This window comes from Haematobia irritans, chromosome 3, assembly GCF_050003625.1.
Source record: "Haematobia irritans isolate KBUSLIRL chromosome 3, ASM5000362v1, whole genome shotgun sequence".
Classification (NCBI taxonomy): Eukaryota; Metazoa; Arthropoda; class Insecta; order Diptera; family Muscidae; genus Haematobia; species Haematobia irritans.
Window position 1 is genome coordinate 52,930,319 of NC_134399.1, and position 18,626 is coordinate 52,948,944.

At 33.8% G+C, this 18,626-nt stretch overlaps 1 protein-coding gene across 1 annotated transcript in view; it reads right to left on the bottom strand.

Annotated features, from left to right (window-relative positions):
* Paics (PAICS bifunctional enzyme) overlaps window positions 1-18,626 on the bottom strand; it is a 40,623-nt gene that overhangs the window by 1,907 nt on the left and 20,090 nt on the right. The window contains exons 4-5 of the mRNA XM_075302323.1: window positions 16,188-16,300; window positions 15,997-16,122 (exon numbers count right to left, since the gene is read on the bottom strand). Coding sequence (XP_075158438.1) covers window positions 15,997-16,122; window positions 16,188-16,300 — 239 coding nt within the window. The remainder of the gene's footprint in view (window positions 1-15,996; window positions 16,123-16,187; window positions 16,301-18,626) is intronic.

Sequence of the window (18,626 nt, forward strand, 5' to 3'; positions counted from 1 at the left end):
GTCCAAATTTTATTCCTACAGAAAAATTTGTCAAAATTTTATCTCTATAACAAATTTTTAAAAAATTGGCGATTTTACGAAAATTGACTAAATTCCATTTGGTCCGACCATCGGACCAAATTTAAAAATTAATCATTTTTTGAACAAATTTTGGTCCGATCGGACAATGGCAACCCTGCATACAACTACCCAATAAACACAAACGTTTGAAAAATGCTAAATTTAAACAATTTTTCAAAGGATTAGGGTAATATTCAAGTTGAGAAATTGTTGAGAAAATCGCGTTCTCAACAAAAAACAGACATTACCCTCAACAGTGAAATTCAACACATTAGCAATAATATCTCAAGTGTTATCCTCAAATTGAAATGCATCGCTACTCAATAATTTGTCAAACAATTTTCGATGCGAGTCAAATTCAAAATTAACATCGTTGCAAATACTTTTCAACCTAAATTTGTATGAATGATATCCCCACTTCAAATTGAAAGTCACAGCCAAAATTCTATGAATTTTGTAAAGGGTGATTCTTTTGAGGTTAGGATTTTCATGCATTAGTATTTGACAGATCACGTGGGATTTCAGACATGGTGTCAAAGAGAAAGATGCTCAGTATGCTTTGACATTTCATCATGAATAGACTTACTAACGAGCAACGCTTGCAAATCATTGAATTTTATTACTAGAAAAGTTGGCAGAAAATCCGCTTTTTTATCGACAAATTTTGTTCAGCGATGAGGCTCATTTCTGGTTGAATGGCTACGTAAATAAGCAAAATTGCCGCATTTGGAGTGAAGAGCAACCAGAAGCCGTTCAAGAACTGCCCATGCATCCCGAAAAATGCACTGTTTGGTGTGGTTTGTACGCTGGTGGAATCATTGGACCGTATTTTTTCAAAGATGCTGTTGGACGCAACGTTACGGTGAATGGCGATCGCTATCGTTCGATGCTAACAAACTTTTTGTTGCCAAAAATGGAAGAACTGAACTTGGTTGACATGTGGTTTCAACAAGATGGCGCTACATGCCACACAGCTCGCGATTCTATGGCCATTTTGAGGGAAAACTTCGGAGAACAATTCATCTCAAGAAATGGACCGGTAAGTTGGCCACCAAGATCATGCGATTTGACGCCTTTAGACTATTTTTTGTGGGGCTACGTCAAGTCTAAAGTCTACAGAAATAAGCCAGCAACTATTCCAGCTTTGGAAGACAACATTTCCGAAGAAATTCGGGCTATTCCGGCCGAAATGCTCGAAAAAGTTGCCCAAAATTGGACTTTCCGAATGGACCACCTAAGACGCAGCCGCGGTCAACATTTAAATGAAATTATCTTCAAAAAGTAAATGTCATGGACCAATCTAACGTTTCAAATAAAGAACCGATGAGATTTTGCAAATTTTAGGCGTTTTTTTTTTTTTAAAAATTTTATTGAAGTAGAAAACGCAATCAATTAACCCATTACCATTCTCTGTCCCTATATGAGTTTAAAGCCATACAACCAGCGTTGCCACAATTAATTTTTATTTTGGACCAACATTTTTCCAAAATTGGACCAAAATTCGTACCAGCGGACCATTTTTCAAAATTAAATTAATATCATTTATCCACATTTTCATAAAGCTCCGTTAGTGTTCCGTTAACTAACCAACTTTTAAACCGTATTATAGACGAAGCTGTCATCCTGCCTTTATATTCCATAGGCCAGTTAGGAACTTAACTAACGAAAAAATTTCAGTTAAAGTTAACCGGAGAGAAGATATTTGCAATTTACTTTCTGTTAACTGGCAGTTAATGCCTAACGAAGCTACATGAAAATGGCCGTTAATAGTTAAAAATTTTCCACAATTTTATTCGATAGAAACAACGTTTTATTTCTATTCAAAATTTTCATATCTATTTATTTCTATAGAAAATTTTGTCAAAATTTTATTTCTATAGAAAAATTTGTCAAAATTTTATTTCTATAGAAAATTTCGTCAAAATTTTATTTCTGTAGAAATTTTAATCAAAATTTTATTTCTATACAAAATTTTGTCAACATTTTATTTCTATAGAAAATTTTGTCAACATTTTATTTCCATAGAAAATTATGTCAAAATTTTATTTCTATAGAAAGTTTTGTCAACATTTTATTTTATAGAAAATATTGTTAAAATTTTATTCCTATAGAAAATTTTGTCAAAATTTTATTTTTAAAAAAATTTTGTCAAAATTGTATTTCTATATGAAATTTTTACAAGCTTTTCTTCCTGTACAAAATTTTTGCATAATTTTGTATCTATTAATTTTTTTAAGTTTATTTCTGTACAAAATTTTGGCAAAATTTTATTTCTAAAGAAAATTTTGTTAAAAATATATTTCTACAGAAATTTTTGTCCAAATTTTATTCCTACAGAAAAATTTGTCAAAATTTTATCTCTATAACAAATTTTTAAAAAATTGGCGATTTTACGAAAATTGACTAAATTCCATTTGGTCCGACCATCGGACCAAATTTAAAAATTAATCATTTTTTGAACAAATTTTGGTCCGATCGGACAATGGCAACCCTGCATACAACTACCCAATAAACACAAACGTTTGAAAAATGCTAAATTTAAACAATTTTTCAAAGGATTAGGGTAATATTCAAGTTGAGAAATTGTTGAGAAAATCGCGTTCTCAACAAAAAACAGACATTACCCTCAACAGTGAAATTCAACACATTAGCAATAATATCTCAAGTGTTATCCTCAAATTGAAATGCATCGCTACTCAATAATTTGTCAAACAATTTTCGATGCGAGTCAAATTCAAAATTAACATCGTTGCAAATACTTTTCAACCTAAATTTGTATGAATGATATCCCCACTTCAAATTGAAAGTCACAGCCAAAATTCTATGAATTTTGTAAAGGGTGATTCTTTTGAGGTTAGGATTTTCATGCATTAGTATTTGACAGATCACGTGGGATTTCAGACATGGTGTCAAAGAGAAAGATGCTCAGTATGCTTTGACATTTCATCATGAATAGACTTACTAACGAGCAACGCTTGCAAATCATTGAATTTTATTACTAGAAAAGTTGGCAGAAAATCCGCTTTTTTATCGACAAATTTTGTTCAGCGATGAGGCTCATTTCTGGTTGAATGGCTACGTAAATAAGCAAAATTGCCGCATTTGGAGTGAAGAGCAACCAGAAGCCGTTCAAGAACTGCCCATGCATCCCGAAAAATGCACTGTTTGGTGTGGTTTGTACGCTGGTGGAATCATTGGACCGTATTTTTTCAAAGATGCTGTTGGACGCAACGTTACGGTGAATGGCGATCGCTATCGTTCGATGCTAACAAACTTTTTGTTGCCAAAAATGGAAGAACTGAACTTGGTTGACATGTGGTTTCAACAAGATGGCGCTACATGCCACACAGCTCGCGATTCTATGGCCATTTTGAGGGAAAACTTCGGAGAACAATTCATCTCAAGAAATGGACCGGTAAGTTGGCCACCAAGATCATGCGATTTGACGCCTTTAGACTATTTTTTGTGGGGCTACGTCAAGTCTAAAGTCTACAGAAATAAGCCAGCAACTATTCCAGCTTTGGAAGACAACATTTCCGAAGAAATTCGGGCTATTCCGGCCGAAATGCTCGAAAAAGTTGCCCAAAATTGGACTTTCCGAATGGACCACCTAAGACGCAGCCGCGGTCAACATTTAAATGAAATTATCTTCAAAAAGTAAATGTCATGGACCAATCTAACGTTTCAAATAAAGAACCGATGAGATTTTGCAAATTTTAGGCGTTTTTTTTTTTTTTAAAAAGTTATCAAGCTCTTAACAAATCACCCTTTATAATTTATTCATTTTCATCAAAATAAAATATATAATAATACACTACACTACATAATACACTGCAATACCAATTAATAAATAATAATCTTATTAAACATATCAACAAATAAGAAAAAAAAAACAAAAAAAAGCAAACAAACAACAAAACTTTAAATATCTTAAACATTATTAGTAAACACTTTTGCATTGATAATTCGATTTCTTTCCTTTTATTAACATGCGGGCAATTTGAAATTAGGAACGTACTGGACCGCATGCTAGAATTGATTTCCAGCAGAAGGAATTCACAAAATATCCATTTTAAACTGATAATAGCATATGAATTAAACTGACGATGTGATGCACATTTTCATTCAGAAGTTGTTGATATCAATAATTTGTTGTTTTTAACAATTTTAATAGGTTGCACTTGTAATGTTTCTGGAAACTTTTTCTTGTCGATAAGCCACTCATTTTTCATTGGTCAGCTTCTTAATGTTTGCAAGAATGTAGCATCCAAAGATCTTAGTTTTCTGCAAAGAGATTTAAATTTAGTGACTTATTTAAAGTGTTGATTTAATTTTTCATATTGACTTACCAATTATTATAAACTGTTTGAAGCAGTTCCAGTTAATTGTCCACCATTTTTTCATCGGTTAGCTTTTTAATGTTTTCAAGAACGTAGAATCCATAATTTTAGTTTTCTGCAAAGAGATATACATTTAGTGACTTCCTTAAAGTTTTATTTCATTTTTTATTTTCACTTACCTATTTTTATAAACTATTTGGTTATTTGTCTAAATTTTTCCTTTTTTTATTTCTTGCAATTGACCACGAACTTCGTTGCCCAAATAAGTATTGAAAACCACATTGTTTTTTCGTTGCATTTTAGGGTAGTGTTTTGTCAAAGTTTTCTCATATTATCTTCAACACCTTTTCAAAGATTTCGTCAACATTTTGGCAAATTGGGAGTAATTCGCAAAAAAATTGAAGATGTATTGAAGATGAGCTATTTCAAGTCAAGTTGAATTTATGTTGAAAATTATATATACCCTCAAACTGAAAAGTTGTTGCATTTGAAAAACGCTCATCCTGTGTTTATTGGGTATGAGCTACCCGTTATTTTTGTAATTGTAAATACACTTATGACACCTTTATACTGCATCTGATCTCTAAACAAAGACATGTGGTCGCATTTGAAAAACAAGTGTCATATTCGAATAATTTTCGTAAAATACTTCCAATTGTTTTACGTGTACCAAGTGATCTAAAATCTATAATTCTTCGCATATAATAATAGCTCGATTGTGTGTAGATAAAACTAGTAAGTTTATTGTAATATAAAAGTTTAAAATTTTACTACCAGGTAATGTTTTATCGGACCGTCCCCTTTTGGGGACGATGGGTAAATTAGTAATAAATTGTATTATATATCTGAAACCAATTTTCACTTCATTTCATCTTGCTCATATACATCCACTAGGTGGTACAAGGACAGTGTTGCCAGGTTGGGGGTCTTCCCCCAAATTTAGGTGGTTTTTCAGGTTTAGGGGGATTTTTAGGGGTAACATTTTTTTGGGGGAAAGTGGAGATATTCTCGACCAAATTCGGAACAATTCTGGCATGAATTTTACATACAAGCAAGTATGCAATATCGTTATTTTCGTTATATTTTTCAAACACTTCTGTTGAAAGGGCATTTTTAATATTTGACACAATTAAAAACAAGTTAAGATTGTTTTGTTCTCATAATTTTGCGCCTACAATTTTGGCGAATAATCTATGCTTCCTGATTTAATGAAACCCGCCTAAAGGAGGGATTGGGCAGTATAGGGTTAATTTTTTAAGTGTATCACTACCGGATTTTTCACGAAATTCGGGACACTTTTTTAGGGGGGTTTTCATAAGATTTGGTGGGAAGAATTAAAAATCACATGCAACACTGTACAAGAATCGGAGGCAGAAGGTGGACTTCCTAATTCCAATACTCTTTGTCAATTACAACCACGGCATGGGAGGTGTAAATCGAATGGAGCAATCCATTAGCCTTTATAGTGTCCATAAGAGGAGGTGGTGGTGGCCTATTTTTACATATATTATAGATTTAGGAGTTAGTAATGCGTGGCGTGTGCAAATAACAACCCGATGGACCAATTATCTTTCAAGCGGTATATCGCTAGGTCCTATTTGACACCTACAAGATCACGATATCCCTCGTCGGAATTAGTTGGTGAAGATCGAAGAAATAACGATCATAAACCTATTATACATTGATATATGGGAGCAACCGTCGTACAATGGATATATGGGAGCAACCGTCGGTTATGGATTCAAACCTAGTTTCCAACAAACACCATAAAGTTTTGTAATGATAGTGACATTTCTGAGTGTTTCAAAGCTACTCTAAAATTTTCATCGCAATGGGAAATTATGTTCAGGCTCGGCTATAAAAAGGAGATTCCTTGTCTTTGAGCTTCCTACTTGGAATCGGGTGGCACTCAGTGACAAGAAAGAAGTTTAACACTGCTGTATCATAATGGACTAAATAGTCAAAGGGAACCTGAAATAACGGGCTGCCACTATAGCTAACCTAAACTGTACCCGAATGTATCACAATTGGCAAATTTCACCTTAAATGTGAGTATTAAAACCAGAATAACATTACAACGTTGCTAAATAATGCCACGGCCTTAAGAGAATAATGTATGCTTTTAGTATGAATCAATTTGATTTTTTGCTAAAAGCACCTATTCTATTGGTCAACTTTGATGACATCGTTCAATATAATTCCTATAAATAAAACAAGTAAGGAAAGTCTAAAGTCGGGCGGGGCCGACTATATTATACCCTGCACCACTCTGTAGATCTAAATTTTCGATACCATATCACATCCCTCAAATGTGTTGGGTGCTATATATAAAGGTTTGTCCCAAATGCATACATTTAAATATCACTCGATTTGGATAGAATTTGATAGACTTTTACAAAATCTATAGACTCAAAATTTAAGTCGGCTAATGCACTAGGGTGGAACACAATGTTAGTAAAAAAATATGGGAAACATTTAAATCTGACGCAATTTTAAGGAAACTTCGCAAAAGTTTATGTATTACAAGTTTAGGAAGATTAGAGTCACTTTTACGATTTTACAAGAAAAATGTTGGTATTTTGACCATTTTTGTCGAAATCAGAAAAACATATATATGGGAACTATATCTAAATCAACCAAAATGTCAACCAAATTGGGCCAAAACTCTGGCTTCTGGGGCCATATAAGTCCATATCGGGCGAAAAATATATATGTAAACTATATCTAAATCTGAACCGATTTCAATCAAATTTGGCACACATGACTATACTACCAATTGTACTCCTTTTGCAAAATTTCAAGCTAATCGGGATAAAACTCTGGCTTCTGGGTCCATATAAGTGCATATCGGGCGAAATATATATATGGGAGCTATATCTAAAACTGAATCGATTTCAACCAAATTTGGCACGCATAGCCACAATGCTAAATCTACTCCCTGTGCAAAATTTCAACCAAATTGGGCCAAAACTCTGGCTTTTAGGACCATATTAGTCCATATCGGGCGAAAGATATATATGGGAGCTATATCTAAATCTGAACCGATTTTTTCCAAAATCAATAGCGATTGTCTTTGTCCCAAAAAACGACTTTATGCCAAATTTGAGGACGATCGGACTTAAACTGCGACCTGTACTTTGCGCACAAAAATACATGAACAGACAGACAGACGGACGGACAGACAGACGGACATCGCTAAATCGACTCAGAATTTAATTTTAAGACGATCGGTATACTAAACGATGGGTATCAGACTTTTCCTTCTTGGCGTTACATACAAATGCACAAACTTATTATACCCTGTACCACAGTAGTGGTGAAGGGTATAAATAGTTTACAAAATAAAATTTTTGTCATGTCATGTTTCTGAGATATCCTTATAAAAGTATAAGGATATCTCAGAAACTGCTTTATTAAAAAATTTTTAACCTCTATTTTCGAATTCAGGAGATGAAATTACTTTTCATTACAGATTGTCTTAACATTGTTATGTTTTATCCGCGTGTATAAGGCGAAAGAAGAAAAACAAAGTAAATAAATTCTGGACAACAATTCAACCCAACCTCCAATACTTTGATGGAATTCAATTTATTTCACACATTTAATAAATGTAGAAGTTATAGTATTAAGTGATTTACGGGTTCCATTTCAACATATCGTTAAAAACTACAAATTTTGTTACTGGGACAACAAACATTTGTAGTTGTTATAGCACAAAAATGTTAGCTATTTCAACTAACGCAGTTTGCTACTTTAGCAGCGATGTTTGTCAAAAACGATTAGCAAACACGTTTGCAAATTCAGCAGCATTTGTTTGCTATTGTAGCTGTAAAAAATGTTTGTTTCAACTAAAAATGTTTGTTTCAACTAACATATGTTGCTGTCCCTTTTTCAGCAAACAAAAACTGCTATTTTAGCAAACATTTTTGCTATTATGAATAACAAAATTTTTTTGGGTGTAAGATTCCCAAATATAGTAAGAATGAATTACTGTATAGTTGCAATGGTCGTGATTTGGCACCAACGATTTTTTCTTTACTTTTAACAACGTTTTGTGGAAATCCCAAAATATGGAGTACAATTTTGCTTAATTTTCGTATGAGGTAGTTCATTCTTACTATAAAACAGTTTACTTTTTTCGGTGTATAATGTATGGATGTTTTGTCACATTTTCAATTAAATACATTAGAGACCAGCGTTGCCAGAATTGTTTCACCAAAAACCGCTAGATTTGTCCAAAAAACTAGCCAAAAAAGCTAACAAATTGTAAAAAATAGCTAGAAAAAAAGCTAATTTTTTTTGTATCAAAAGTCACATTTTTGATTGAAATTTAACAAACTTAAAGGCTTTATTTCACTTAAAATGCATATTATTTTAATTGTATTCATTTTATTTCCATTTCTGTGAGACGGTAAGAAAATCTAAGTCATATTAGCTCTGTTTGCGTACTCGATACATTTTGATTACTATCACAAATTTTTACTGGAAGTCCTAAATAGTAAATAAAAGCTTTTTTATTACTAGGAATAGCAATAAGCAGCTGGTTAATCATCAACAAGTCCAATGTCACATAGAACTGCATTAGAAAATATCAATATATTTCGTTTTAACTGAATTAATGATAAATTCGTGAACGTATACACTTCTCCTAATATTACCCAAGAAAATAAAACCCATTCTAACTGTCTTGCAAGTTTATACTGAATAACTTTTATTCGAAAATTTCCCATACAAACCTATTGTTGTCCAATTTTCGTAAATGTAAATCCATTCCATTAATAAATAGCAGATTTGTTTTGATCCTATCACTACGAATTTTTTTTATTGCATTGTTTTTGATGTTAAAAAAATAATACCACATTCAAAACTTTATTTCCTTAATTATTTCTATGTTCGCTTCCAAAGATTTTGTACACTTATGATTTTGGTATTGATTCAGAGTCAAATTTGAATTTATTCGTTTTTTCAGCTTTTTCTTCATGAGCTATCACAGTGCTTTAAAAACGTGCTAACAGCAACTTAAATTTAATTCAGACTCGACTTTAAGTAAAAATTATTCTGTGTATACGTTTTTAAAATAAAATGTTGAAAAACCTCTTCTATTTTTGACCGCTATTTTGGTTTGTGGTCAAGATACAAAAACTCCACAAATTTAAAGACTTTTTAATGAATTTTAAGAATTTTTTAGAATTGACCCTAGCCTTCTTTCATGAAAAGATACCCATTTTGAAGTTGAATCATTTAACTATAAGGACAAAAGGATTTTATCGGCTTTTGGACTTTTGGAGGAAAACATATAAGAGAAATTCACAAATGCTATTATAACCAATGACAATATTTTTTCAGTGTACAAAGCAATTCGCATCTACTATTTTAATTTAGTAATATCATAATAACTTTAGAATACGTATTATAATAACATAAAAAGGATAAACGAGTCAAATGCTATTATTCCTAATAATTTACTGACAGTTTATATAAGGAATTTGTATGGTAATAGTAGATTGTATGGTAATAGTAGATAGTTTGTATGGTAATATTAGATATTTTACGATAACTTTTATGAATACTAGGAAAAAACTTTACAACATAATGGCTGGAATAATTATTAAGGCTTAAATTGAGCTTTGAAATATGCGGAGACCCTTATTCTTGCAGCAAGACTTACATAAAAACGAAGTTTTATCCATATTTCAATAGGAACATGTCGAAAATAAAAAAGGCCAAAAATAGCTAAAAGGGTGATGAAAAAAAGCCAGAAAAAAGCTAAAAGCTAAATGCATTTTTTCCCGCTAAACGTCTTCAAAAAAAGCCAAATCTAGCGGGAAAAAAGCTAAATTGTCAACGCTGTTAGAGACCTCAAATAAACTTTATGAATATCAGTTTGATTTGCATAAAAATATCCCACACGTGCTACACTCATAGAAAAAATAAAACTCTGATAAAACACCACTGCTATTTTGGCAGCAGCCGAGCACAGACTTGTAAAAAAGTGTCATTACTTTGTTGATTATTTACTGCGTGAGAAGGCTGTTATGATGGCAAATGTCCGATGGAAGAATTGCAAGCAAATATAGGCCCATTTAAATCGCACACCAGATATGTTAGTGTGCTCAAGACGTCAGATATCACTCCGGGTCGTTGCCTGATAGGCAAGTTTGCAAATCTCAAAAACTGTTCCATAAAAATTTGTTAAACATTTTTTTTCGAATTCAGCAGATCAAAGTCGACTCTCATCAAGTGTACACTTTCAGTGTAAACTAGTGTAATGCGCTGTTTGAATAATCCGGTTAGATGTGTGGAATGAATTTCATATGTGCTTGTTGAAATAAGAAAATCTGGCAATACTGTCAGCTTTACATTGTATGCTTTTTGACGTTATCTTTTTGATCAAATAAGAACTTCCGTTACATATCATATCATTTCTTCTTTTTATAACCCTTCAACAATAAAGTACATCAAGCAAAACTATCCGTGTTTTATTTCGCAATCACAAGAGGTTATGGGCCCAGATTGCGCTCAATAGTTTTGTTTTAAAAGTAAAAAGAGTTATAAATAGTTGTTGGAAGAAAACGATGGCTGCATCCACAAATTTTTATAATTGGTCGTGAGAACTACACAACATGGGCGTTTGCTGCTAAAAATCTGTTGCAGCATGAATAGCTGTGGGACACTGTCCAGGGAAAGTATCCCACAACTGGCATCGACCCAAAGGTAGACATGAAGGCGAAGACAAAAATTATTTTGTTGGTGAACAAAATAAATTATGTTCATATTGAGGATGCGGAGACATCAAAGGAGGTATGGGACAAGCTTAAGTCTGTCTTTCAAGATTCCGGACTTACACGTAGAGTTGGATTGTTGCGTCAACTCATTACAACGAATTTCTCATCGTGTGCGAGTATAGAGGAATATGTAAGTCAAATCGTATCTACGGCTCATAAACTAAAAGAAGTGGACATGCCTGTCAGTGACGAGTGGGTGGGAACTCTTCTTCTGGCGGGTCTTCCCGAAGAATATGCTCCAATGATTATGGGCATAGAGAGTTCCGGAGTCAAGATTTCCTGTGATTCCATTAAAACCAAACTTCTTCAAGATATAAAACAGTCTAATAACAACGACGGCGCATTTTTTGCAGCAGAGAAGAAGAAGAATCACAAGAAAAAAATACGATGTTATAATTGTAATCGTATTGGCCACATAGCAGCCGATTGTTTAAAAAAGAAGCCAGGAAATAAAAAAGAACACGGATTTTGTACGGTTTATGCAGCAGGTGCCATAAATGAGAAGGATTGGATTATTGACTCTGGTGCAAGTTTGCACATGTCAATTCGTAAAGAATGGTTTAGTGAGATCCGAAGATCAACCGTGAATGAGATTTTTGTGGCCAACAGAGAGAAATTGACTGTTGAAGGCATTGGCAATATAAAAATCAGTCTGGATGTGAATGGTAAAAGTACTGATATGACAATTCACGATGTTCTTTATGTCCCAAATTTGACCGTAAATCTGTTATCCGTGAGTCAAATCAGCAAAAGAGGCTACACAGTGAAGTTTCTAAATGACAAATGTGAGATAGTAAAAGATGGCAAGGTTTTTGCCAAAGCTAAGCTTGAAAGCAATATGTTTAAATTGGAATGCAACACCAATCATATGTGTATGGTAGCCAGCACAAACGACGTTGCTATTTAGCATTCGAGAATGGGCCACTTAAACATAGCTGACATGAAGAGGACAGAAAAACAAGTCGATGGTATGAAAATGGAGACGTCACGGCAAGAAAATACAAAACCCTGTACATCGTGTTTAAAAGGGAAAATGTCCAGAAAACCATTTAAAACGTCCGAAAGCAGATCTGGTGAAATACTTGAGCTCACACATTCCGATCTGTGTGGACCGATGGAGGAATCGTCAATAAATGGAGCTAAGTACTTTCTGACATTTATAGATGACTATAGTCACAAAGTTTTTGTATATTTTTTGCAGGCAAAAACGGAGGTACCAGCATTATTTGAACAGTTCAAGGACAGAGTAGAGAATGAGACTGGTAAACATATAAAATGCTTGCGTACAGACAACGGCAACGAGTATTGCAACAGGCAGCTATTGGCTATTTTGAAAAAGAGTGCAATACAACATCAAACCACGGTACCATACAGCCCTCAACAGAACGGCGTCGCGGAACGAACAAACCGCACAATAGTGGAGCGGGCGCACTGTATGTTGTTACATGCCAATTTGCCAAAGAAGTTCTGGGCTGAAGCTGCTGCAAATGCCGTTCATGTTGTCAATCGCGCCGTTTCTGCCGCAATTGCAAAAAATATAGCTCAACAACTTTGGAGCGGCGTTAAAACTGATGTATCTCATCTCCGAGTATTTGGATGTCGCGCTATTTGTCATGTGCCAAAGGAAAAAAAAGCGAAAATGGGACGCAAAATCAAAAGAGTGCATCTTCACTGGCTATTGTGACGACACAAAAGGATACCGTCTTATTGATCCCAACACTTTTTGTCTCATAAAAAGTCGAGACGTTGTATTGTTTGAAGATGAATTCTGCTTTAATAATGTTGAGACTTCAAACAATGAGGGTTGTTTTTATAAACAATACGTTGAAATACAAAGTGATGGCAATATCATTGAATATGGTACCAGTGATGGCATGAGATATGTGCGGAATGAAACAGCTGAGACGAGTAATAGTACGAATGAAGAAAGTAACCATTCCACAACGGATAACGAAAGTGATGATTCTGCTGAATTTTATGAACCTGATGGCACAACAGATAGTGATGGCAGTGCATTTAACCAGATAAATTCATCAAATAGTGATGGCACAGTTAGACGTTCATCACGTATTCCGAAGCCAATCAATATGACTGATTACCATTTATATTTAGTGGAGGTCAGTGGCGTTGATGACCATTAACTGTAGAAGAGGCCCTCAATGATGTCGAAGCGAAACAGTGGAGGCAAGCCATGAATAGTATGAATCTATAATGGACAATAACTCATGGAATTTAGTAGAGATACCACCAAACATAAAGCCAATAAAAAATAAATGGGGTTTTAAGAGGAAACGAGATGGTGATGGAAAAATCGTTAAATATAAAGTCCGTTTGGTTATTAAAGGTTGCTCCCAAAAACCTGGCATTGATTTTCCAGAAACATACTCACCTGTAGTACGCTATAGTTCAATTCGATATTTACTATCAATCGCTGTTCAATTCGATTTAGATATCGAACAGTTGGATGCTGTTACAGCGTTTTTGCAGGGTGATCTTGAGGAAACAATATACATGGATATACCAGAGGGATTGTCTGGCAACTTTGAAGGCAAGATATACAACTAAATAAAGCAATTTATGGCCTAAGGCAGGCAAGTCGCCAATGAAACAAAAAATTAGATGCTGCCTTAAAAGGTTTAAAGTTGCAGCATTCAAAAATGGATCCATGTATTTATTACAAAATTAATGGTATCAAAATATGTTTCATATCAATCTACGTCGACCACATATTGATTTTCTCCAATGATAATGAATTTAAGAACATGATTAAAACAGAGTTACAAAGACTATTTGCCATGAAGGATTTGGGTACAGTAAGTAATTGTGTTGGCCTACACATAATGAGGAATCGTCAAAAAGTCGAAATATATGTTAATCGGGCCATTCATGCAAAGGAATTTCTTCGACGTTTCAACATATCAGATTGCAAACCTATTTCTACACCTTTCGATGCTAATGTTAAAATGCAAAATACCAAGACTGGGTCGAAAATATTAGAAAATGTGCCTTATCAGGAAGCAATTGGCTGTTTGTTATACTTGGTTCAAGGTACACGTCCCGATATTGCTTATGCAGTCAATTTCTTGAGCAAGTTCAATAATTCACATGACAGTTGTCACTGGTCAGCAGTAAAGACAGTGTTTAGATACTTAAAGGGAACACTAAATGCTGCTCTATTCTTCAAGAAAACCGAAAGTCTTTTAATAACTGGTTTTTGTGATGCGGATTATATTTTCACTGGATATATTTTCATGCAAGGAGGAGCCATAAGCTGGAATAGCAAAATGCAGACAACAGTGGCACTTTCAACCACAGAGGCCGAATACATGGCAATGGCTGCTGCAGTGCAAAAAGCTGAATGGCTACGTCTATTTCAAACTGAATTCTTTGCGGATCTGTGTGATAACTCAATCGTATTGCGATGTGACAATAAAAGTGCAATTAATTTGCCAAAGACTACAGCGTATCATAGTCGTTCAAAACACATCGATGTGCGAGAAAAGGTTCAAGACGGACATATAAAATTGCAGTTTGAGCCCACAGAGAGAATGCTTGCTGATTTTTTAACAAAACCACTAGCAAAGGAGAGGTATAGAATGTATGCAACGATGTTTGGGCTGACTTTCATATAGCCAGCTTTTAGTGGAGGTGTTGAAACACAAAAATCTGGCAATACTGTCAGCTTTACATTGTATGCTTTTTGACGTTATCTTTTCGATCACATAATAACTTCCGTTACATATCATATCCTTTCTTCTTTTCTGATGCGGATTATATTTTCACTGGATATATTTTCATGCAAGGAGGAGCCATAAGCTGGAATAGCAAAATGCAGACAACAGTGGCACTTTCAACCACAGAGGCCGAATACATGGCAATGGCTGCTGCAGTGCAAAAAGCTGAATGGCTACGTCAATTTCAAACTGAATTCTTTGCGGATCTGTGTGATAACTCAATCGTATTGCGATGTGACAATAAAAGTGCAATTAATTTGCCAAAGACTACAGCGTATTGTAGTCGTTCGAAACACATCGATGTGCGAGAAAAGGTTCACGACGGACATATAAAATTGCAGTTTGAGCCCACAGAGAGAATGCTTGCTGATTTTTTAACAAAACCACTAGCAAAAGAGAGGCATAGAATGTGTGCAACGACTTTCATATAGCCAGCTTTTAGTGGAGGTGTTGAAACAAAAAAATCTGGCAATACTGTCAGCTTTACATTGTATGCTTTTTGACGTTATCTTTTCGATCAAATAATAACTTCCGTTACATATCATATCCTTTCTTCTTTTTATAACCCTTCAACAATAAAGTACATCAAGCAAAACTATCCGTGTTTTATTTCGCAATCACAACAGTTCTGTTACATTTTTTAAATGTATATATTAAGAGTGGCCTATTTGCTTTGTAATAGAAAAATAACAAAATTTCCTTTAGTTTGGTGTATCATTTTACCCATAAATCTATATTTTTCACCTAACGTTGGTAGTGTCCGGTTAGACGTGTGAGTCACTGCATATGCTTAAAGCATAATATGTTTCGGAGTATATGTTACAGAATCGATTTTTTGAGGGTGAGACAACTGTTCATTTTTGCAAAATATCCAAGTTTGAGAGATTTCACTATATATTACAGTTAAATTTCGACAAAATCTGGATAAAAAACATTTCAAGTAACCGCGACATTCAATACATTCATTACATTACGCCGGTATTATATATTGATATGTGTTTATCGCAGAAACAAACCTAATGCTAAGACTAAAGAAGGAGTAAACGATTCTAATACATAGAAACAATTACTACTTACCTTGCTGATCTACACCAAATTCAATTTTCATATCGATTAAGGCACAATTCTTAGTTGCCCAAGCTCTCTCCAATATTTCAAACACCAATACCGTGGTTTTCTTCATGATATCAACTTCGTCTTGACCTGCAAGTATTGATAGGAATTTTGGAAAAGTTGTCGAAAATATGCAACACCATTGATTTATATACCTATTAATAAGCCATTGAAATTGAATTTAGCCGAAATTATTTGTTCATCAGACCATTGAGGATCGTGGTTGGCGTCATCTTTGAAAAATGTTTCTTGTTTAGGTGGTGAGAATCTGTAAATGAAAAGTGTGTTTATCATTAGCATCAGTATAAAAGAAATGTATAAATGTTTGATTAAATTTATTAGATGAGGTGCAGGCTTTTTAACAATGGTTTTTGATCCCAATTTCGTGGTTAAGCCTAGTACTAAGATCACGTTTTCGCGCGAAAAACTGTTATACTCCATACAAAAAACGTTAAGCCTAGTACTAAGATCACGTTTTCGCACGAAAAACTGTTATACTTCATATAAAAAATGTTAGCCGGAATAAATGCGAAATCTTTGTTTTGAGCATTTTCAAACACATATTTATACAACCCTGGATTTTTCGCACGAAAAAATAGGCAGGCATATTATTTCGCATAAATAAGTTAACATCCCTGGGTTTGAAACCCTATTTACGGAGATAGTTGAAGATATTCGTTTGTCGCAGAAACGAACTTAGTACTAAGCGTTAGGCGTTATTTTAAGAGGGATGTCCAATCCCACCTTTATGCGGGTTTCATTAAATAAGGAAGCTTTTAGTAAAACACACCTTAAGACAACAAAAATGGGTTAAAGAAAAAGAAAACTTAGTTGAAACTGTTCAAGAGGCTTTGCAGCACATACTGAATTTTACCGTATAAAATTTTCTTGTTTAGTTTTCTTGCTTTTGTGTCGTTAACATTAAATATTTTATCAGCTGGCCAAAAAATTAGAGGGTTAAGAGAACATTATATTCTCGCATTTGGGTACATTAGGAAACAAAATCTTTTCTGATTGCTTAGTAATAATGTTTCGATAATAAATGGTGATTGTGGAATGTTTGTTATCATTCCACGTATTTGATTCATAGAAATTTACTAATACAATCAACATATAAACTTCCTGTGTGGATATTTCGATGTATTACAAACACTAAGCCAAGCTACAAGTTTAAATACTTGTGGGAATAGAAGTCCGTTTTTTGTCCGATTTGCACATAAATCGATCTCATCTGTTTCTTTTTCTAAATTCATCACAACAAGTAATTCCAAATTATTGTTGTTCAACCAAATTTTCATAGTTTATATCTTATTTCATTATCATAATTTAGGATTTCCATATTTATTTGTCTTTGCTTTGAGATTCTGATATTGATTCTAAAGACGTAGGGTCTTATACAGAAAAAAGTGTCTTGTAAATTTAAGGACCATTTTAACTTTCACATAGTTCAACAAATTTACTGTAATATAGTTCATTTTTCGTAACCACAACGAAAATTAACTTAGCTAAAGGAAAACTTATAAAAATTCAGTAAATGTTTTTTAGTTCACTAACAACGAGATGGGAAGGATTTTTCCTTAAATAAATTTCCAACACAGTAGTTAATGCATCGTTGATTCTATTACAAAAATACATGGGCAATATAAAAATCTTACTACACTCATAGAAAAAAGTCTGTTGTTAATAGCAAACGCTTTCTGCTGTTTTTCAGCTAACAAAATGCTGCTTTTTTAGCAGATTTTTTGCTAAAACAACAAACAATCTGTTATTTTGGAACAGCAGACATACTGCAGTAGTTTGCTGAAAATTTCTGCTGATCCGAATAAAATTATAAAGTCTCTCCAGTCAAATGGACAATAGTAAAATGGTACACATTATAAAACTTCAAACGTTAAAAACAATTAGTATTTTTTGATTAAGGCCGGTATGCACCTCTAGCGAAAAATTTCATTCCCATAAGAAATGCATTGCTATTTATGCTAACGAAATTTTCGGTAGCGTTCAATTTCGTAAGCTGGTACGCACCTCTAATGAAAATAACAGGGTTGTCAAAAGCATATTTTGGCAGCAAACATTTAATTTATTACAATCATTGTGTGCGTAAAAGTTTTAAAAGGTCTGTAAATAATAAACAATTTATTTGAGGAATATTTGGAACATATATTAACAACTTTTAAAAGCGATTAGCTGGTTTAAAATTTGTGTACACAGCCCTGTTTTTTTGTTGTAGACTTAAATGAATTTTTGCTACCGAAAATTTCGCTAGAGGTGCATACCGGCCTTTATGCAATAACATTTGTGCAACACCTTTTAGTAATTTACATTTTAAGGTGGGTTCGAGTTTAGCCGCTAATTTTTCACGATTACTTTTCTCTAGTTACTGGATTGCATTCGCGTACTTTTCAGCAATTTTAAGCAAAGAGAGTAAAATGCACTCTTTTGCTAGTTTTTATTGGATAATTATTGCAAAAAAAGTACGTGAAGAGACCTAATGTTGGTTTTGACAAATGTCAACGTCGATTTGTCAAACGCCAACGCCGTCAAAGCATCACTTTTAAACGAAAATACGAGTCAAGCCGGGAAAATAGAAAATT